General features: G+C 43.0%; 3 protein-coding genes across 3 annotated transcripts; 2 read left to right on the plus strand and 1 right to left on the minus strand.

Moving 5' to 3' along the window:
* The first annotated feature begins 2,614 nt into the window (after positions 1–2,614).
* rabgef1l (RAB guanine nucleotide exchange factor (GEF) 1, like) lies at positions 2,615–13,297 on the plus strand. Its single transcript, XM_061681707.1, has 9 exons — positions 2,615–2,787; positions 3,176–3,370; positions 4,709–4,881; positions 5,737–5,918; positions 6,011–6,092; positions 6,170–6,302; positions 8,438–8,529; positions 8,943–9,199; positions 10,745–13,297. Exons 2-9 carry the CDS (start codon positions 3,189–3,191, stop codon positions 11,168–11,170), a joined length of 1,527 nt encoding a protein of 508 aa, XP_061537691.1. The 5' UTR covers positions 2,615–2,787; positions 3,176–3,188; the 3' UTR covers positions 11,171–13,297.
* Positions 13,298–15,197: 1,900 nt separating this feature from the next.
* LOC133405064 (low affinity immunoglobulin gamma Fc region receptor III-like) lies at positions 15,198–20,222 on the plus strand. Its single transcript, XM_061681709.1, has 5 exons — positions 15,198–15,273; positions 15,348–15,383; positions 15,462–15,740; positions 16,108–16,380; positions 19,782–20,222. The coding sequence occupies exons 1-5, from the start codon at positions 15,249–15,251 to the stop codon at positions 20,051–20,053; spliced, it is 885 nt and encodes a 294-aa protein (XP_061537693.1). The 5' UTR covers positions 15,198–15,248; the 3' UTR covers positions 20,054–20,222.
* Positions 20,223–21,035: 813 nt separating this feature from the next.
* otol1b (otolin 1b) lies at positions 21,036–23,329 on the minus strand. The gene is made up of 4 exons (XM_061682173.1): positions 22,948–23,329; positions 22,773–22,862; positions 22,343–22,414; positions 21,036–21,922 (listed from the first exon to the last, which is right to left on the minus strand). Exons 1-4 carry the CDS (start codon positions 23,327–23,329, stop codon positions 21,036–21,038), a joined length of 1,431 nt encoding a protein of 476 aa, XP_061538157.1.

A 23,329-nucleotide genomic window follows, 5' to 3' on the forward strand; every position in this document is an offset into this window, starting at 1 on the left:
CTTTGGATTGGTGGTCAATACATTTAATGCGACTCAAAAAAATGCTTTCTGTTTATATGTATCTATGTCCGTGAATGCAAATCTGTTTCAGGTAACGTGGTATCCGAGGTCATAAAAACAATTAAAATTGTACAATTTTAACACCTTGCTGGGTAAAAGGCATTTAAATTACTGCCTAATTTTGCAAAGCCTGAACTATGAACTAACAATAATAAAGTGTACTTTTCAATACGGTGTACTTTTCAGATCTCCCCTAGAGCAGTGATGTTTTGTTGCTGTCGCTGGGCAACACAGGCTTTCAACTCCCCCCAAAGATTTTTTATGGGGTTGAGATCTGGAGACTGGCTAGGCCACTCCAGGTCCTTGAAAGACTTCTCACGAAGCCACTCCTCCGTTCCTCAGGCGGTGTTTTTGGGATCATTGTCATGCAGAAAGACCAAGCCACGTTTCATCTTCAATGCCCTTGCTGATGGAAGGAGGTTTTCACTCAGAATCTCACAATACATGGCCCCATTCTTTCTTTCCTTTACACGGACCAGTCGTCCTGATCCCTTTGCATAAAAACACTCCCAAAGCATGATGTTTCCACCCCCATGCTTTACAGTAGATATGGTGTTCTTTGGATGCAACTCCGCATTCTTTTTCCTTCAAACACATTTTTGCCAAAAGCTTCTATTTTGGTTTCATCTGACATTCTCCCAATCCTCTTCTAGATCATCCAAATACTCTCTAGTAAACTTCAGACGGGCCTGGACATGTAAGAAGAAGACTCACCTTTTATTGTCATGAACAGGCATGCACGCACATGAAATTTGTTCTCTGCATTTAACCCATCACAGTGAACACATACACATGTTAGTGGAACACACTGGAGCAGGGGGCAGCTGAAGCGCCCGGGGAGCATTTCGGGGTATCAGTGTCTTGCTCAAGGACACCACAGCCGTGAGTCCAGGGGATGTTGGCGGATGGTCCAGTCGGGGTCTTGAACCTATGTCCCCCACGGTGGCAGGCGATGATCTTAACCATTGGGCTACGGCTGCTTACTGGCTTAAGCAGGGGGAGACGTCTGGCACGTCAGACTGAGTCCCTGGCGACGTAGTGTGTTACTGATGGGAGCCTTTGTTACTTTGGTCGCAGTTCTCTGCAGGTCATTCACCGTGTGGTTCTTGGATTTTTGATCACCGTTCTTGTGATCATCTTGGTAACACTTTTTACTGTTGTCAAATAGGTACTGTAAGTAAAATTTACCCCATATTTCAGGGTACCTCTAAAAAAAAAATTCAATTTTAGATGATTTTCATGGATTCTATTTACCACTCTCCAAAATCGGTTTTTACAGTGTAAAAACACAAGCTGTACTTATTGCTAAAACACACAAAGTTATAACTGTAAATAAAATCATAACAAATTGGATTAATAAATGCACTTATAAAATCAAAGATGTCGTCCCTCGCCATATCAATTAATTTCATTGATTTGATTCATCATTTCAGGGTGGCACGATGGAGACTGGTTAGAGCGTCAGCCTCACAGTTCTGAGGAGTGGGGTTCAATCCCCGCCCCCGCCTGTGTGGAATTTGCATGTTCTCCCTGTGCCTGCGTGGGTTTTCTCCGGGCACTCCGGTTTCCTCCCACATCCCAAAATCATGCATTGATTGGAGACTCTAAATTGCCCGTAGGTGTGACTGTGCGTGTGAATGGTTGTTGGTTTGTATGTGCCCTGTGATTGGCTGGCAACCAGTTCAGGGTGTACCCTGCTTCCTCCCCGACGACACCTGGGATTGGCTCCAGCACGCCCTGCGACCCCAGTGAGGAGAAGCGGCTCAGAAAATGGATGGATGGATGGATGATTCATCATTTCATCCATTCACTTTTTGGGGTTTCACTGTAATGTTACTTTAATGTTAAACAATTACAGAATATCAATTAAGTAAATAAACGTTGTTGGTGAAACACATGTAAAGACATACATGTTGATAAAACACACGCAAAAATGTCCCTGATGTACAGCAGTGCCAATGTTTTGTCATTGATATGGCCCGTTGCCAGCTGTCCGTCAGCGCCCCCTTCAGCTCGGGGCGACTGTGGCAGTCCTCTACAACATGAGTTCTCCAACTATTTGGGTCCAGGGACTCCTTCTATTCTATGTGTATATTCTCATTAATCCAAGTCATTTTTTATCCACAGGGCATTTGAATCAATCCCAGCTGGACAGTTTTGGTTGCCTTAGAAGACATTGCGCCTCTTATCCGAGCAGGTTTCATCAGTTCATGCCCAGATAGCCTACGTAGGGTTAGACAAACAATATATTGTTTTTAAATGTGTTTATTTATTTTTTTAAGTGTGTTAAAAGACTTTCGAAAAACTTAAGTGAAGTAAATGCTATAAAAACAAGCCTAAAGTAGAGTGTCTTTAAAAGGGGTACCTTGAGCGATGCCCGGAGATGGCGCTCCCGACCGCTAGATGTCGTACGTCGAACTACAATCCAGACCCAAAGCCGACATCGCTCCCTGGAAACCCTCCTGGTCGCAGATTCGGTAAACTCTCGTATACCGAGGGCTATTTCACAGTCAATCCACTAGAGAGCGATACAGCATTTTATTTCATCTTTACGTGATATGTGAAGAAAGAAGAAGAAGCACGGCGCAGCACAGCCAAACGACAAAATGGCGGAATCTATTAGTGGGACGGAACTAACCGTAAAGCTAATGTAAACGTTCCACATTACAGCCGCCTGGAGCAGGAGCGACGTTGTGTGACAACTTTGCCCATCCTGCGGGTGACACTGTACGTCGACAGAAAACACACTTCTTATTTTATGATGACTTTGTTGCTCGGTGTCAAGGGTAGCTTTGTAGTTAGCTTCCCTAGCTAGCCAGCCAAAGACAGTTATTGTACTGCTTGAAGCCAACTGTTTTACAGTTTGGATGTAAAATTTTCCACAATCACAATGTATGACTCTGAATATCAGGACGGAAATAGATATCTGAATGTTTTTTTTTTTTTTTTTTTTACACTTGATTTATTGGTTTCACGTTCTTACCTCTTCTGTCATGAATAAGAAGTTACAATAACAAACTAGTTGTTTATCACTGTTACAACCTAATATACTAACTGCGTATAGTATATTAGGTTGTATTTACATTGTGTTCTCCGTGTCTTGTTCCCCGTGCAGCCTCCTGTGAAGGATGATGGCCCAACGCCCTGAACGGCGTCGGATCCATCTGGACCAGTCCGAGCTGCTTTGTACAAAAGGATGTGGTTTTTATGGCAACACAGCTTGGCAGGGCTTGTGCTCCAAGTGCTGGCGAGAGGAAAACCAGCGAGAAAAACAAAAACAAATCCAGGACGACTGGGCTCTAGCTGAGAGGTTAGTTAGCAGCCTCTAGAACAGGAGTTCTCATACTATTTGCCTGGTCGAGGGACTCTTTAATTTTCTACATTTTCAGTCATCCGGGTCATTTCATTCTCTTGGTATTCAAGCAATTGCAGCTGGACTGTTTTGTGTTGTCTAAGAAGACGTTTTACCTCTTATCCAAGCAGGCTTCAACAGTTCATGCACTGACAGATAGGCTAGACCAGCCCACCAGACAATCAAGTATGTGGATAATAGGCTTTCCACCATCAGGATTTTTGGGGCCGATCAGCAAGTTGAATTTTTTTTTATAACTGATCACAAGATGGAGCAATGTGTCTATTTACATGACCCCCAGGTCTTGGGCTGTTACATATGCTTCCCAATTTTGGTTGACCTCGGTGAAACGTACAGCTGGGGCTGCTTTTTTACAAATTTGTAGGGGGCGCTACTGAGCCTTATTTATTTACTTATTTTTTTATTCCACAAAAAAAACTTAAATATTGAATGTTATTGCGGCAAAAGCGGTGGCCAAAATTCACTTGTACTCGCCCACCACAAATGTATATGTGGGAAACCCTGATTTAGGTTAGCAGACATTTGTTGTTTAATTATGTTTTGTGACAGTTTTACAGTAAACAAAACAGGAGCGACAAGTTGAAGCAAGAACGTTTTGCCTCTTTGGCGAATGTTTTGCGAGCACTATTGAAAGTACTATTGGGATTGATAGACTGATGCGCGCAGTGCATGTTGGGTACCTGAGTTCTTTTCCCTCTACATCATTGGGACCTTTGCGATGTGTCTATCGCACATGCACACATCGCAATGACGATGATCAAACAATATTTTGTGCAGTGACATGTTGCCTATTTATATTTTACTAAAACAATAATTTTGTGACATGTTGGAAAATTTAGACTTGAGGTATGTGGTTCCAAATATTTTGCTGAGGTCGCCTTACTTCACCTTTACCAACTTTACATGAGGAAAAAAAAGCATAAAGAGGGCTGGAAATGCTTCACATATGCACGGATTTTAAGTTTATTGGAAATGTTAGAATCGTAACTCTTTTAATTGGCTCGTAGCTAAGGTAGTAAGAATTGGTTTATTGTGTTTCATTAGTGCACCCTGTTTTATTAGTGCACCCTGTACCCACTTATATGTAGGTATGTGTTTTTTTTAATGATGTGACAAAAATAGTTTCTGGCACGTGGACTCCAATGGTTCCTTGGACCCCTGTTTGAGAGCCACTGCTCTACCATGTGTGTTTAAGTTGTTCATGATGGTCACTTAAGTTCTCCTGACAGCTCATCAACATTCCCTTGCTTCATTCGTGTCTCTCACCCGTCGCAGGCTGCAGAGAGAGGAAGAGGAAGCCTATGCAACCAGACATCAGCGGGCGCAGTCACAGCCCACTGTCGCACCTTTCAGCAAGTTTGAGGAACGAAAGACCAAGGAAAAGTCAAGCAAGGTCAACACTGTCGCCAAGTTTTTCACTCCCTCCATCAAAACACCACCAAAGAAAGGTAGGCCTTTGTAACTGATGAGTATCTGACTGGTGTGACAGTCAAGTAAAACATTATGCAAATGGTAGTATAAAATAGACCCCCATTTGTCGCGGGGGATACATTCCATACACACCCGCTGTAGGTGGAAAATCTGCGATATTCAGACCAAATATAAACACATTTTACAGCTTTACCACTCTCACATGGTTTAAACTAATTTAAACATTATAAAACACACTTTAAAATATTTCTTAGCGCGTTCTCTCTCTCTCTCACACTGTCGTATTACATCCGTTTGAGGAAACGAAGACTCGCTTACACATTTCTCCAAATGAAAGGTCCCCGATTAACACAAAGGCGGGAACATTATCTGTTATTAGGCATAACCTCAGTGGCAGACGTTATTCAGACAGTAGTTGACGACAGCGAACGTCAACGTATATTTGATTGACAGTCAGGTTAGCTGAATAACCACACAATAGCCAGGATTACATGGAGACATTTTTTTCATTCCGATTGAAATAATTCCAGTTGATCTCTGGTCAGAAATGTTTGCATGTGATGTGATCTATTCATATCGGGTGTATACAGCGATTGAAATAAGTATTTAACACATCACAATTTTTCTCACTAAATATATTTTGAAAGGTGCTATTGACAGGAAAAGTTCGCCAGATGTTGGGAACAACCCATGTATTCCATACATACAAAGTCGAACAAATAAACTCAGAAATTAAGTTGTGTAATAATGTGAAATGACACAGGGGAAAAGTTTTAAACACGCCAACTGGTATTTATTTAATGTAATAATAGCTATTTCCTAAAGAAAGCTTAAAGGTGAGATAAATATATGAAATATGTATTCCACCCCAGATGCTGCCACCCCTTTGGACGCTCAGTCCAGCCCAAGCTCCAGCTCCACAGCAAGCCGGCCATCCCCCGCAGACACCGACCACGCAACAAGGGAGTTCATCGATTTCCTCAAGCCTCTGAAATATGGCCGACAAATTTTCAAACAGTGTCACGCTTTTACTGAGAGCATGGCCTACAAGCGAGTGAGCTCAAGTACCCTAGTGCCAGATAAAGACATATTTTAAGGCTTTTTGGAACATTATAGGACCATTTGCCATATTGTCTCTTATTTTAGGACACATGTGCTGATGACATGTCTGAATGCGTCCAGGACTTCTACCAGTCTCTCTCAGAACGCCTTCACACTCAGTTCAAAGGTATGAAAAGGCTAGTGTGGTATCCTTCTACTATTTTTAGTTTTTTGTTGTTCTCATGATGTTGTCTTTGCTCTTAGGCTCCTCAGACTACGTAGAGGGCATAATGGACGAAGTGGAAAGGTACATGATGACACGTCTTTACAAGGAGGTTTTCTGTCCTGAAACGTCAGATGATGAGAAGAAAGACCTGGCCATTCAGAAGAGGATTAGGTCAGTAGATGTAAGATACAGCTGTAATTCAAACTGTCGCAGGGCACATATTGACAAACAAACATTCACACCTATTAAAATTTTTGTCGCAAGTACATCTATGTGGGAGGAAGAAAACCCCACACAAGCACAGGGTAACATGCCAGTTCGATACAAGAAGGCCTGAGCTGAGATTTGCAACCCGAACCCGAGAACTCTAAAGGCCTCTTTATACTCCCGCGGCCAACAGCGTCCGCATTGCATCACGTGACCGACGCACTGAGCCACGTGGCCCCGATGCGTCCCGCGGAGATCATCTCTCGTGATTGGTCCGTTTTAGTCACATGCTGTGATGACGTACTCGGCGTTCCCCTTGGTTCCACATAGCACCTACACTGCCGCCTTCTTGATCGATTTTGCAGCATAATTAAATGTATCATCTGATCATCTAGGTCCATTTGTTCTCGCAGACACTGTTCCACAGTCGTCATGGTTGTTGCTTTGTTCCTTGTTATGGAAAGGAAAGTAAAAACGGCTAACAGAAATGGTCAAAAAATGCAGAGGAAACTCCATCCTGTGGTCTCCTAGCGAATACCAGCCATAGCGACACCGCCGGCTTGGAGGGGAACTGCAGTACATTTTCAAAAACTGCGCGCGTGGGTTGCGTTCGAGTATAAAGGGAAACTAAACTGCGTGCGGGATAGCCGCAGTGACGTCAGCGTGGTCACCACCAGCGCAAGTATAAAGAAGCTTTAAAGCAGATGAGTAGGGCTAATCCAACAAATAACTTTTAGAATCAAGTATTCGCCAAATTATCCCGTCAATTTATCGAGTAATAGGATAAAATTTGATTTTGCATTATAAAACAACAATACTAGTACAGTAGAAACCAGAAGTTTACATACACTATTAAAAGACATACACTTTTTGTTTCTCACGGTCTGACATGAAATCAAACCAAACTGTTTCTTTTTTAGGTCAATTAGAATGACCAAAAATATTTATATTCGCTAAATGCCAGAATAAAGAGATGTTTTTTTCTTTTTGACAATTTTTAGTTGCTTTCTTCAATGTAAAATGTTTACTTACATTTCATTATTTGGTACCATTGCCTTTAAACTGTATGACCTGAGTCAAATGTTTTGGACATCCTTCCAATAGCATTCGATTAAAAAATCAAAACAGCTTACCACGATAGTTGGCAGGAATTTTGGCCCATTCCTCCCGAAAAAATGGGTTTACTGAGTTTGTAGGCCCCTTGCTTGCATGCCTTTTCAGGTCTTCCCACAAATTTTCAACAGGATTGAGATATCAGGGTTTTGTGGTGGCCAATCCAAAACATTGACTTTATCCTCAAGCCACTTTACAAACAGTTTGGCAGTATGCTTGAGGTCATTGTCCATTTGGATGACTCATTTGCGCCCAAGCTTTAATTTCCTGGCTGATGTCTTGAAATGTTGCTTCGGTAGTTCCACATAATGTTCTTTCCTCATGATGCCATCTGTTTTGTAAAGTGCACCAGTGCCTCCCGTAGTAAAACAAACCCACAAAATGTCGCCACCCCTGTATTTCAAAGTTGGGATGATGTTCTCCGGCTTGTAAGCTTCCGTCTTTTTCCTAAAAACGTGTACATTATTGCCAAACAGTTCAATTTTACTTTCTTCAGACCACAGAACATCCCTCACAATTTTGTCCACAATTATCTTCCTGATATTTTGGCTTATTTTATTTTGACTTTATTTCCATGATGTTACAAAAAGAAGCAGTGTTTGTCAGGTTGTCAAGTTCAAATACAGCCAGAGGTCTGTCTCTAATTAACTCAAATGTTGTCAATAAAGTTGTCAGACGCTCCCAAAGTCATGGCATCCTATATCTGGGTGTCCGCAAAAATTTTAAAGGCATAGTAATGCCTTAAAAAATCCTCCTCTCACTATTTTGGCATTTAGCAACTAGAAATACTTTTGGTCATCCTACCTAAAATCTGAAAAGTCTATAGTCTGATTTCATGACAGTTAGATTTAAAAAAAAATCTTTTTATATTGTGTTTGTAAACTTCTAGTTTCAACTGTATATGTGAGGTGCAGGTATTATTTTTGTCCATGTGGAGCCGCCATTCTCACATTCTACATTGTAGCATCTGACTTTTTTATTGACAGAGCCTTGCATTGGGTCACCATCGAGATGCTGGGTGTTCCCGTTGATGAGGAGATCCCCGAGGCTTCCGACAGCGTGGTTAAAGCCATCACAGGTTAATCTCCCGCCCATGTAGTGATACTACAGGGGGTCTTCGGTTCACCACAGTACCATCATACGACCATTTGAAGTTATGAATGGGGCGCAGCCGACTAGTTTGCGCTGCGACCTAAAAATACATGGTCACATGGCACAAGAATGCTCACTTGCCGCAATATATATATATTTATTATTATTATTATTATTTTAATTAGATTTATGGCCAAGAAGTGTTTTTCATGCAAATATTTACTATAAATCTAACTTTACCATGGGGTTAGCATAGGTTGGTGATAGACTACGGTGTTTTCTGATTTAAGTGCAAATTCAGGTTACATCGCTGCCATGTGAACAGAACTCCGTCGTAAACCTCAAGGACCCCCTGTCCACGCTTTGGCGTCCCCTCAAATAACATACGCCTCTCCCCAGATGTGATCGAAATTGATTCCAAGCGGGTACCCAAAGACAAGCTGGCATGCATTACACGCAGCAGCAAACACATCTTCAACGCCATCCGCATCAGCAAAAAGGAGGCGGCGTCGGCGGACGACTTCCTGCCCACGCTCATCTACATCGTGCTGAAGGCGAATCCCCCACGGCTTCAGTCCAACATCCAGTACATCACTCGCTTCTGCAACCCCAGCAGGCTCATGACCGGAGAGGATGGCTACTACTTTACCAATCTGGTTAGGAAAAATATTCATTACATTACATTCATTGACAGCTGAATTTTGAAAAGTAGAACCTTTAAAGTTGAACACAAACCATTAATTATGTGATGCTAGTTGACTTCCAAGTAATTTCAAAGCAAAATCTTCCATAGGGAATTAACTTATTTCAGGGTCAAGCTGTCTCCTTCCAGAAATCTTCATTAGCTGTAATGGTTACGTTTTAAAGGAGACATATTAAGCATTTTCTTCTCCCATATCCCCCTGTTTCTACTAATGGTGAACATGACAAGCAATTTAAAAAGTACATTTTCCGTCATTTGTCCTTTAATGTAGCATTAACATTCCTATCATACCAAAAATTAGTGTAGAGCCCTGTTTTATACAGGGTTTCTGTGACCCCTTTAAAAAGCTGTTAAATTAGATTTTCTAAAACGAAGGCTACATTATTCTTAAATGTCCACCTCCACCAAATCCAGTTTTTCTCTACTGTTTTATGCATAACATAGGTCAAATTGAGTCTGTGACCTGGTTTAAGTTTGACATCTATGCAGTTTGCCGATTGAATGCAAAAGATGATAAACGCCAGACATAAGTCTTGCAGAACGACCGGATAGGGTTCGGCAACTATATGATTGTGATAAATTTGACAAAGATCAGCTTTGGGCATATTTACTCGGTCAAACATGGCGCAAATGTGTGGGACAAAAGTCAAACAGAGCTGTACTTTTCCTGCTCCACTTGCGTTAACAATTTGTAAAAGTAGTGACCGAAAGTGGGGCTAAATGCATCGCTTAGCACAGCAAAATAGATGTCAGCCATTACTAGGAATTATCCTCCGAAGATGGAAAGTCCCTCAGCGTCAGTTGTGTGACGGTGTGGCCAAAGAAGGAGTGATATTAACTAGCCGATGTGTGCGATATGTTAGTAACACAACCTGCTTATTCAGATCAAACAATCCTCTTAAGGTCTCCCCCAGCGTTTATTATTTGAAGTATCACCCAAGTGATTATGTCGGAAAACATAAAATGCGAGCTGAGTCAGTATAGCCTGTCACTCAGTGCTACCAGCACACGTACGTGCTTATGCTACGTAGCATTAGAAGTTCAGCAACTACTAACAGTGCTGCCACCAAACCAAAGCAGCAATCAATCGTGTGTCATCGTCATTATTCAGGTGCTTTGTAAAATGGCAAAACTAGCTAATCTGTATTGAACGTGATGCACGTTTGAAAGTAGCAATAATGTTAAAAGGGTATTGTGGCATCATAACTGGAGAGTGATCATGTATATAATCCAAGGTGTCTTCGTTTTCCTGGAGGGGCCAAGTTTGTTTAATTTGTATGTTGTGTACCTCCAAAACTACTCGGGAGTTCTCTTGTATTTTTTTTTTTTTCCATTTATTGCACTGAGCGAGTGAAAATTGTTCTTGTATTTTTCTGTATTTTATCACAGTCATAGGTTCCTGGAATCGTCATCACTTTTCTCCCCCCTCATGGCACCCCGTGTTTCCAAGCAACTCAAGAGTGTTGCATTCATGAATGTGTACACTTTCTCTCCTCAGTGTTGCGCCGTTGCCTTCATAGAGAAGCTGGACGGCAAGTCGCTCAACATGACCTCGGAGGAGTTTGACCGGTACATGTCTGGGGGCCAGGCGTCGCCCAACCACCCACTGGCGGGCGGTGCCACGCTCAGCCAGGTCCACAAGCGTCTTGACCTGCTCACGGGCCTGGGTCAGCGACAGGAGCTCGTCATGGAGCGAGCGCGCCAGCTGGAGAGCGACCTCATCGACTGGACGGACGAAGTGGAGCAGAAGGTGCAGAGCGTCCTGGAATCTTTCGAGACGCAGAACCCTCCAGTCGTTGCCGGCGCCGCCACGAGTGTGGCAAAAGGCGCGGCAGCGGCGCCGGCCTCCTCAGCCATCGATTCTGATAACGTTGAGAACGAGCACCTGCCACCGCCACTAACGCCGCAAGTGTTTGCTGGTTGATACGAGCGAAACTATGCCACTCATCCATCCATCCAGCCAGTCATCCAAATTAGAAGGTCTGAATCTCCTTCTGATATTTGACAGGAATAACCAATCATGATTGGGTCATACTTATTATTATTCCCTCTGTGGTCAAGACAGAGTAAAATAAAAGGTGAGGATATGCCTTACAGAAAGTTAGGGATTTACAGCTTTTAGGTGAAATTTCAGGATGAACCTAAAATGAACTATAACCTCTATCGGTGAACTTTTAAGACTTGAATGTCCAAATGTTCAATGTTTCAGTACTTTTTGCATAACTTACTGTTCTTTCATAAGATACTGTTGATAAATGTTTAGGTGTCGTCCTGGTGTCATGATGTCAGAATGCGAATAGCGTGATGAAGAGGCCTATTTAAATTACCAATTCTAATTGAACGAGGAAATATATTGGTTTCCGTCACAGAAAGGCATTGAAGTGGATGTCTTTTATCCTTTTTTTATTCATTGGTCAATTAATGGGTCAAACACTTGTTGTGAATTTTGCCATTCCTCTTCTGTTAGAGAGCAAGGTTTGAAAAAGAAATACTGGAACAGGGGACAGTTGGACATGTGCATTTAAAAGTTTAGACAAAGGCCAAATTAAGTTGTAAAGTTTAAAGTGCATTTTAGGTTATCCTGAAATTTCACCCAAACCCTATTATGCCTCTAACTTTTTGCGGGTAGTGTATTTTACAATAGGTCAAAACTGTCACTGTAGTATTGGGAATGCCAAAACGTGAACAGCATGTAAAATTGGGCTTGTGGCAGAAATCTCCCATGATGCATCCCGCAATCGCTCTCTGCTGCCACATACAGCCGACGTGCGTCATTCTAGTTGTTAGCGCAGTGGAACCTCAAACGTCGACCGTGTTTGCGTCCATTACACTCAAGTCAACCTCCAATTTGGTTGACTCTGAAAACAATATTTCCCAGATTTTAAATATGAAAGTAACACGTAATTAAGCACTAGCTTTTGTTGTGAAAAATGTCATCTAGCGCATGAAGCTAACGCAGCAGTCAATTCTTTCAAACTGGTGGATTCCGATGCACGACTCAGTCACAGGAGGTCTAAATTAAAGTCCTTAGTTTGTAAAACATCAGTGTGTACCGGTTGAGGAATGGAAATGGAAAGGAAAGCAGGATAATCAAACCGCTAACACTTGTTAAAAATCTATTTCTACTTTTATACTTCATTGAACACGCTCATCTACATCGTGCTGAAGGCGAATCCCCCACGGCTTCAGTCCAACATCCAGTACATCACTCGCTTCTGCAACCCCAGCAGGGGTTAAGTGCATTACATGCACTTAGAGGATAATACGGAAACATTCCGTTTAGGTGTAGGTTTTTGACTTTTTGAGGTTCCACTGGGCTAGTTTTTAAAAGACATTGTTTCTGTCAATTCAATTCTGAGAACGCAGTCATTTGGGCACATGTGCGTTTGCATGGATTTTTTTTACATTCAGGTCAAGCAATCCTCATAAGGCCTCCCCCACTGTTCATGGACTGAGGTGCTTTTATTTTCCTATGAAGTGATTGACGTGTGTCGCACTAGAGGAGATGCTAGTGGTAACCCAGTGATATTTCCATCTTAATTGCAATAGAACCCTTCTACAAAGGATTCTATTTCTCCTTGAACAACCACATCGAATATCTATAATCTATTAGTGCGGCAGAATTTTTATTTTAGTTTTATTTTGAAGCACTTATGATTTTAAAGATGGTATTCTGAACGATAGTCACTGCATTTTTAGGTATGCCGTGTAGTGGCACCAACCATTTGGACATTGTGTGTGTAATATTCCGATTTTAATCATTTTCTTATTACTGCTTTGCAGCCATATATGGTGTGTTTTTTTTTTCTGGTTTTGAGACCAGACTTTTAAACTGACTAGCTCGAGTACGTTTTTAAAGCACTCTATAAGCTATCGGTGGGGTTACTCACATTGGCCTGAATTGGGAAAAAAAAAAAAAATTCCTTTACAAAGATAATTCACTCTTTTCATGGACACTCATATTCGTCACTATTGTGATTGGTAATTTTCCGTCGAGTATTATATTTTTGTAAAGGAGTTTTTTATTTATTTATTATTATTATTTCTGTGGGGGGGGGGGGGGGGGGGGGGCTGGAGAGTAGTAAGAGGTTTAAAACATCCTTATAGGTTTGTTATTGTATCATATATGAGATTATAAATCAATACTGTCCTTTATTTAAATGTAACTTATTGGGGCAGAGTTGTGTTCTTCACATCGGTGGGTCTGTTTGACGGTGACGATGATGACTTAATAAAACCTGAAAAAAGAACGCCTGTGTCTACATTTTTAGCTCACACTGTTCTTTCCCGCAAGGACCCAAGATTGTGCAAGCCCAGACAAATAGGGTTGAAATCTATTTCTACACCAGTGTATTGTATTCAGAGAAAAAGAAAAAAAACGTCCCTGGTGGATTTCAAGAAATATTTTCAAATGTCCCACAATTTTTGGAATCATGATTTCAAAGACCTGGTGTTTCATTTCCTTAGTTCTTTAATTTATTTCCCCATTTTTGTTGTTGTGGGCGGGGTAATTTTTCCAGCATTGAGACACGAGTCCCAGCAGGTGCCAAAGGGAACGTTGAAAATATGACCCCGATGGTGATTGTAGTACAAAATATTCATTTAACCTATTCACAGCCAGTTGTTTTCAAAGAATGGTTCGCCATATTGCCAGCCGTTTTAAAGCATTTTGACTGCGCTTTCAAACTCAGAATATTATTTGACAATGTAAGGACCAAACGTACCACAGAGTAGATTCTGCTTACACCAGAAACAAGTTTGTTACTAGCTTATTCCTGTCCTTCATAATCAGTATTAGAACATGGGTTGGTTTCACCCAAAACACTGGTTTCTAACCAAAAAGTAGAGAGGAGAAGCTTTTTGTGAAAAAAAAAAAAAAAGTCAAGTAGAAAAGTGACTTACGCTAATATTGTTTGTATGCCTCAACTTATAAAACAAAAACAACTGAGAGAGGGGATTTGATGATAAACTCATTTATTAAAAAAAAAAAAAAAAAACACGCTTTGAGCGACACTGACTGACGCATGACACTGCATGACTCGAGTTGGAGATAAGTGGCTTTTTTAATGCAGTTTTGTCATTTCACCTTTTGTCACGATCACAACACATTCTACTTACTACTGCGACACATACTCTGTTTATACCATACCTCTCTATACTCTGTTCAAGTGTAAGGTGCCTCAACTTGTCCAACTGTTTTTGTGCCTCATAATTGATGTGACAAGCTGAGATTCGCTGCCTAATCTTTATCTTCTACTTGAAAGCTGTGCTGATCTTGAATCCAAAGCACCGTAATGCAACACTGCCATCTGCAGGGATATGATAGTCATTACAGTGGTTTACAAACCTGAATTTCACAGACAAGCTAGGCGAAACCCTCTTCCACACCTAACCGTTGAAAAATTCACTTGACATATGTATGCGTCGGTGGCAGTATAAACGTTGGATTACAATCGATGTCTCTGGCAGTGAATGAGTTCATTTCAAATTTTAATGTACCTAATTGGCTGGGACAAATCATATGGTTCCTTACACTATAGTGAGGTGGTTGTCCTTGAAGGGCAAAGAGCAGTAGAACCTTGTGATTTCACCCAGACAATCAAATTAAAGGACTACATTGGGAAATTTGAATATTATTAAAGAAAATTGCTTTCTACTGTGATGCCTTATAACTTTGGTGTCCCTCCAAATGTGTTTTATTTTGTCATTTTTATCCAAAACCCAAATATATGTATGATTTTTTTTATTTAGATTTTTTTTTTTTAAAGGATACTTGCGTCTTATAATGTACTACTTGTCCAAATTTATTGTGGTGACTTATAAAAAGTTCAAAATGTCAATGCCCTCAAGGTTCTTTCCGTGTGTTCCTTTTAGAATAAAAGTGAAATGAAAGAAGAGAAAAGAGGAATTCCTGGTTGTAAAAAAAAAAAAAAACTATTTTCACTTCCCTTCTCTTGAAATAAAAGTTGGCTGCTTCCCATCAAGAAAAGGAAAAGTCAACCATGATAGCCACGATATCCTTTCTTGGTGAGTGTATATCGAGTGAGACAAATTTCATGGAAACTATCATTTATATTTGTCAAATTTGTTTTCTATTTCAGTTCTTTCCACTCTACCAACGCTCGTAGTCCCTGCCGGTATGAACCATTTATTTGTGTATATCATGGTGGTCGGTGCATATTTTCACTGTTTGGGTTTATTTTCTTTCTGTGTAGAGACCTCGTACGGCGCAATAGCAGAGTTGGTGTCGGGATATTCCCGGGTCTTCTCTGGGGAACGCGTCCAGCTCAGATGCAGCATTCCCGATGGCCGCAGGTCCACGTGGAATTATTTGTGGTTCAAGGGATCCAAGCGCCTCGCGCATCACGCACAGATGTTGACTCTGAAGGGCTCCCTTAACGACAGTGGAGTTTTTCAGTGCCAAGGAGTCAAGGACACGGCTGTGGGAAACATATATACGCTCAAAAGTCCCCCTGTAGACATAAATGTGGACGGTAAGGGTCATCTGAATGCATTTTTATGTAATCTCTCAGCTGTATACAGGGGCGGCAGAACAACTTAAAAGTTGGGGGGCACAGAACTTAGGGCCACATTTTACTGCCCGATAACCAATCGTCGCCGGGAGGGGTGGGTGTTGGGTGGTGCTGATCGAAATTCGCCATTGCTGAAATAGGGTATTGTGGCCCAGCAAAGGGCCGCATCGTACACAGCTGCACGTAGGCTTTGAGCCAGTTTACCCGGTTCCGCCGCCTCTGACTGTAATGACAACTCACTTGTCAAGCAGATAGCCGCTCCAAAATGCTGCTGGAGTTTTTGTAACCTCTCGGTTGACTCCGTCTTTCTCCGCGCTCTTCTCTTCAGGAGGTTGGGCCATCCTCCAGGTCCCGCAGCTTCCCGGCCTCGTCGGAGGGACCTTGAACATGATGTGTCGCGTCCGCGGCCGCCGCCAATATCACGAGGTGATTTTGTACAAAGATGGCGTGGAAGTCATTAGGCAACGTGGCTTTAACCCACAACTGAGCTTGCCCCAATTGAGCACGGAGGACCAAGGACTGTACACCTGCAGGGTGTCTTGGGACACCGACAGACAAACTCATTCAGCGATTTCAAATGACATTCAAGTGAATGTCTTAGGTGAGTTCATGTGTTGGTTTTGTCTCGTCACAAGCTGTAACATTAGACGCATAAAAGTCAGCTATGTCATCACTACTTGTGGTAAAAGGGTAGTTGTGAATGGGTTATTGACCACGAATCAAGCCTGCACCAGCTACTTTAAAACCAGCTATGTTGGAATTGCAAACGGAGCATTGACAACAACATAAGTCAGCTTTGTGAACAACTATACAACCAAAGGCCTTCATGTAGCTGCAAGATTAGAAAACCACTGGAAAAATACAAACGCAATAATAAATGTACAGTGGAGCCATTAGATGCGAGTGACCCGACGTACAAGGCTTTTTTATGAGTCGTCGTTCGACTGATTTTATTTTTAAAAAAAAGTTTTACTTTTTGAAATATCTTTATGGAATAATAAATAAAATCGGTGCCACGGTCTTACAGACCTATATGCAAATGATATTTGAACAGAAACAGTCGAGCAACATAAGTAGACAGATAAAACAATACTTCTTCTTTTCCTTTCGGCTTGTCCCTTTCGGGGTCGCCACAGCGCGTCATCCTTTTCCATGTAAGCCGATCTCCTGCATCCTCCTCTCGAACACCAACTGCCCTCGTGTCTTCCCTCACGACATCCATCAACCTTCTCTTTGGTCTTCCTCTCGCTTTCTTGCCTGGCAGCTCCATCCTCATCATCCTTCTACCAATATACTCACTCTCTCTCCTCTGGACGTATCCAAACCATCGAAGTCTGCTCTCTCTAACTTTGTCTCCAAAACATCGAACCTCGGCTGTCCCTCTGATGAGCTCATTTCTAATTTTATCCAACCTGGTCACTCCGAGAGCGAACCTCAACATCTTCATTTCTGCTTCCTGTTGTCTCTTCAGTACCACGGTCTCTAATCCGTACATCATGGCCGGCCTCACCACCGTCTTACCTTTGCCCTTCATTCTAGCAGAGTCTCTTCTGTCACACAACACACCTGACACCTTCCTCCACCCGTTCCAACCTGCTTGGACCCGTTTCTTCGCTTCCTGACAACACTCACCATTGTTCTGGACGGTTGACCCCAAGTATTTCAAGTCTTCCACCCTCACTATCTCTTCTCCCTGTAGCCTCACTCTTCCCCCTCCACCTCTCTTATTCATGCACATATATTCTGTCTTACTTCGGCTAATCTTCATTCCTCTGCTTTCCAGTGCATGCCTCCATCTTTCTAACTGTTCCTCTACCTGCTCCCTGCTTTCACTGCAGATCACAATGTCAATTGCGAACATCATGGTCTATGTGGATTCCAGTCTAACCTCATCTGTCAGCATATCCATCACCACTGCAAACAGGAAGGGGCTCAGGGCTGATCCCTGATGCAGTCCCACGTCCACCTTAAATTCTTCTGTCACACCTACAGCACACCTCACCGCTGTTCTGCTGCCCTCGTACATGTCCTGTACTATTCTAACATACTTCTCTGCCACTCCAGACTTCCGCATGCAGTACCACAGTTCCTCTCTGGGTACTCTGTCATAGGCTTTCTCTAGATCTACAAAGACACAATGTAGCTCCTTCTGACCTTCTCTGTACTTTTCCATCAACATCCTCAAGGCAAATAATGCATCTGTGGTACTCTTTTTAGGCATGAAACCATACTGTTGCTCGCAAATACTCACTTCTGTCCTAAGTCTAGCCTCCACTACTCTTTCCCATAACTTCATTGTGTGGCTCATCAACTTTATTCTTCTATTGTTCCCACAGCTCTGCACATCACCCTTGTTCTTAAAAATGGGCACCAGCACACCTTTCCTCCATTCCTCAGGCATCTTCTCACGTGCTAGAATTCTATTGAACAAGCTGGTCAAAAACTCAACAGCCACCTCTCCTAGATGCTTCTATACCTCCACAGGAATGTCATCAGGACCAACTGCCTTTCCATTTTTCATTCTCTTTAATGCCTTTCTACTAATCATTGCCATTTCCTGGTACACCACACTTGCCTCTTCTACTCTCCCTTCTCTCTCATTTTCCTCAGTCATCAACTCCTCAAAGTATTCTTTCCATCTATCTAGCACACTATTGGCACCAGTCAACATATTTCCATCTCTATCCTTAATCACCCTAACCTGCTGCACATCCTTCCCATCTCTATCCCGTCTGTCTGGCCAGCCTGTATAGATTTTTTTCTCCTTCTTTAGTGTCCAACCTGCCATACATGTCATCATATGCCTCTTGTTTGGCCTTTCCCCTCCTCGGTCCTCTCAGTGTCCCACTTCTTCTTAGCTAACCTTTTTCCTTGTATGATTTCCTGTACTGTGGGGTTCCACCACAAAGTCTCCTTCTCTCCTTTCCTGCCAGAAGACACACCAAGTACTCTCCTGCCTGCCTCTCTCATCACCTTTGCTGCAGTGGTCCAGTCTTCTTGAAGCGCCTCCTGTCCACCGAGAGCCTGTCTCACCTCTTCCCGAAAAGCTGCACAGCACTCGTCCTGTCTCAGCTTCCACCACATGGTTCTCTGCTCTCCCTTTGTCTTCCTAATCTTCCTCCCCACCACCAGTCATCTTACACACCACCATCCTAAGCTGTCTAGCCACACTCTCCCCTACCACTACCTTACAGTTGGTAACCTCCTTCAGATTACATCGTCTGCACAAGATGTAATCCACCTGCGTGCTTCTACCGCCGCTCTTGTAGCTCACCCTATGTTCCTGCCTCTTCTGGAAAAAAGTGTTCACTGCAGCCATGTGCATCCTTTTTGCAAAGTCTACCACCATCTGTCCCTCCAGGTTCCTTTCCTGGATGCCGTACTTACCCATCACTTATTCATCACCCCTATTTCCTTCACCAACATGTCCATTACAATCTGCACCAATCACGGCTCTCTCTCTGTCTGGGGTGCTCAGAACTACAATTTGTGCCATGTGCGCGTCAAGTGTCGCAAAGGGGCCGCGCGGCCTAATGCGTCGATCATGTGATGCAATGCGAGTGCAGGAGTATAAAGAGGCCTTTACTGTAGTTTACCGAGTTGTGACCACACCATGTACTGTCTATCCTTAAGTCTGTTTAATACTGCCCCCCCTATTTTTATTCAATAAAACACATTACAAAATCTTTAGGGGAGCAGGCCGGAACAGATGAATGGCATTTCCTTTCATTTCAAAGGGGAAAGATATATTGACATACAAGTGTTTTAAGTTAAGGGCGTGGTCACCGGAACAAATTAAACTCGTATTTCAAGGCAGCACGGTATTGTTAATTTAAGATATACAGTAAATGGATATCCTTACACTGTACAGTTATACAATGACTGTATGTTGAGTAGGATGTTTAAGTAGTTTGTTGGAACTTGAGGATATATGTGTGTGTATATATATATATATATATATATATATATATATACATATATTTAATGATTGTTTTCCCTCAGAGGTTCTGACACAGCCCGTGCTTGAGGTCATCGCAGACAACAACCTACTTCCCATGGATCTGATGAAGCTCATTTGCCATCTCCAGTACAACGCCCGCGCTCCAGCGCCTCCCGTAAACTACTACTTCTACAAGGATAACAGGCGGTTGGGGCTAGCCACGTCTGAGAACTTTGACCTGGTCAAACGGAGACCGGGCCTGTACAGCTGCAAGGTCAAGGTTCCCCAGCTGCGCCTCTGCAAGTGGAGTGAGGCTGAACCATTTGAAGAGTGACGAAGACATGACAGTAAAAAATATGCCAGATTTTGGCTGAAGATGATACCTCCAATTCTTTGTTCAAGAGATGTAAAACCTGTTGTAAAACAGTTCCTCATCTCATATTTATCCTGTTAATTATAATTATGATGAACTGAACAAAGTAATAAAACATATCCAAATCACATTGGACTAAGGTAGTTGTGTTGCAGATAGTGATCGCTACTCTGATAGTTGCTCAGCCACATTTAATCCATTAACCTTGAACGAATAGATAGATGTGAATTACGATACAATAATCCCTCGTTTATCATGGGGGTTAGGTTCCGGACCACCCCAGCAATCGGTGAAATCCAGGGCGAGACCACAGTTTAAAGCTGTATGAACTTCTCAGACTCTAATTAATCTTCTCCACACTCCTATTAACCTCTACCATACGTTTATAAACACTTTCAAAACTCTTAAACACCTTTTAAACTCAAACATACAATAAGGCACAGTAGTACTGCACACTATATACATTTTATTTTTTGTAAAATGTGTTTTAATTTTTTTTTTTGAAGTTGTGTTTTTGGCTAGGAAGGTTCTTTTTTCACAAAAAATTCAGCAAACACTCAAAGTCTCGCCATATGATGAATTATGCGCAATATGAATATGAAAAAAAGTCTGCATTTCACTGAATCCGCAATAGGTGAACTGTGATATAGCGAGGGAACACTGTTTGTATGTTGATAGATGTACCATCTACAAAGTACCCAACACGGTGTGTTGTGATCTTGCAGTATCATGAATGACCAGCATGAATTGTAGTACGTAAAAAAAAAAAAAAAAAAGATGTTTATTGAAAAGCATTAAGACAAAATGGGATTTTTACATAGAGGATGGAAATAGTCAAACAAAAATACAGTCCATAATTGTACAACTACTTGTACCACAAAGTCCAGTTCATGAGTATACGGTCCACCGCCACCCCACTTGATCAGAGGGTATATATTCAACATCAGGGTGAGTAAAGTAGAAATCCGGAGAAGATGCTGTCATCCTCACTGCTGGCGTACACGCCGTTCCAGTCTCTGAGGGTCTCCATCCACACCTGATCACCCGCCGCCAAACGAAGCACCACCAGAGTGGACGCCTGGTCGATGTCTTGGCCGTACAGCGAGTCCCGTGTCCTCACCCGCCGCGAGCCATTCACCACCAGCGTTGCACGTAGGGGTTGATTTCGTACAGTGATGTGGAAAGAGAACACGTACACGCCGGCGTAGACGCACGAAAAGCTGTTGCTGGTGACGTTGAAGTGGTTGTCTTCGTTGTAGAACACTTTGTCAAAGCGGATTGGGAAGCCGGACGGAGGGAAGGACTTCCTCGGTGAGATGCCCACACTGAAGGCAGACCGTTTCTGGGGGACGCCTGAACCCTTCGCTCCTTTGAAGCCACGCATTCCCCGCTCCCCTCTCATTCCGTGGTAACCTCTATCCCCTTTTGGCCCCTGAACCCCTCGAACACCTTGTGGTCCCTGTGCCCCTCTCACCCCGGATTCTCCCTGCGCTCCAGGTGGTCCAGGATCCCCACGGACACCGATGGGACCCGGAGCCCCGTGCTTGCCGTTGATTCCGGGGATTCCCATCACTCCCGGAATTCCCGGAGAGCCAGTGTCTCCGCGATCACCTTTTGACCCTCTCTCCCCAAATGTCCCACACTCTCCCTTATCACCCTTATCTCCTTTAGGACCAAGAGTTACTCCGGGGGGTCCAGTCGGCCCCTCTTTTCCTGGTTCTCCTTTCTCACCAGCGTTTCCATTCTGTCCATGTTCGCCTTTCTGCCCTCCTTCGCCTTTGACGCCTTGCACACCTGTCGCACCTTTCTGTCCTTTTAGGCCACCATCACCTGCAGAGTAAAAGACATTCATTGAGAACTATCCATCCATCCATTTACTATAGTGTTTTTCTTCATGGGGTCATGGGTGAACTGGAGTCTATCCCAGCTGACTTTGGGCAAAAGCCGGGGTACACCCTGGACTGGTCACCAGCCAATCACAGGGTACATTTAGACAACCATTCACACTCACATTCACACCTATGGACATTGTAGAGTCTTCAGTAAGCATCATTTCATGTTTTCGAATGTGGGAAGAAGCCAGAGAAATCCTACCAAAGCACAGGGAGACCATGCAAACTTCTCACAGGAAGGCCCAAGGTGGGATTTGAACCCCACAACGCAGAACTGTGAGGCAGATGTGTTAACTCATATGCTGACGCTCTTTCAGGACTGCCACAACAAAAATAAAACTTTGTATAAATTTCATACCTTTTTGCCCTGGTTTCCCCATAACTCCAGGGTATCCAGCTGGGCCAGTGTTTCCTCTTTCACCCTTTTCCCCTAGTAAACACAAATGTAGTCAAGAAATTCGCCAACATCACTAATGGATTTTTAAAAGAAGTCAACATCACTAATGGATTTTTAAAAGAAGTCGGTGGTGATACTGCATCAGGGGAAGCTCCAGCAGATGGTCGTTGAACCCCCATTTCAGTATTTTATATTTAATACAAAATAGTGATTCAGTTGCAAAATTTAGATGGGGCAATTACGATTGAGCCCAATGAATTCCGCCTAGTAACAAGTAAAAAAGATGATAGATGACAAGGAAATCGAATCCGAGCAATTCTGTTGATCTATAGCATGTAGCTGCACATACGATTTGCAAAGTTTTTAGAAACTGGAATGAAATCTTACACACCTTTGTCTCCTTTGACTCCCCTAGGACCACTCGCACCCTTCGGTCCAGGTGAGCCAACTGCTCCGGTAAAGCCTCTTTCCCCTGGTGGCCCTAGATATGTTTATATAGTTTAAAACTCGGGGAAAAAAACTGAAAAACAAAGTACCTCAATAGAAGAGAATTTCCTTCTCACTACCTGCTGGGCCACCGTCTCCCTTTGGCCCTTGGGGGCCTCTCTCAGGTGGACAGCACTCGCAGAAGTTGAAGTAACACTCGTTGTAATCCAGTGTGTAGTTGTCAGGACCTACACTGGGGTGCTCCGTGCTCACGGTGTGGGCCTGAGGAAAAACATGACTGGGGTAGGTGGGCAGCGGGTGAAGAAGCTCCGCAGGGTTGCTGCCCGTCTTAGGCTTTGGTGGGCCGGGCATCCCGGGGTTGTGTACCGTGACCTGAGAGACAGGCTTCTTGGTGTACTGGTACTTGGGCTTGGGTGTCATCTTGGCCTCAATACAGGATGTCACATTGAGTGCCACCATGACGACGGCCAGAAGAGTCCACTGACGCGAGATGAGCCTCAT

This window comes from Phycodurus eques, chromosome 7 (genome assembly GCF_024500275.1).
Source record: "Phycodurus eques isolate BA_2022a chromosome 7, UOR_Pequ_1.1, whole genome shotgun sequence".
Taxonomy (NCBI): Eukaryota; Metazoa; Chordata; class Actinopteri; order Syngnathiformes; family Syngnathidae; genus Phycodurus; species Phycodurus eques.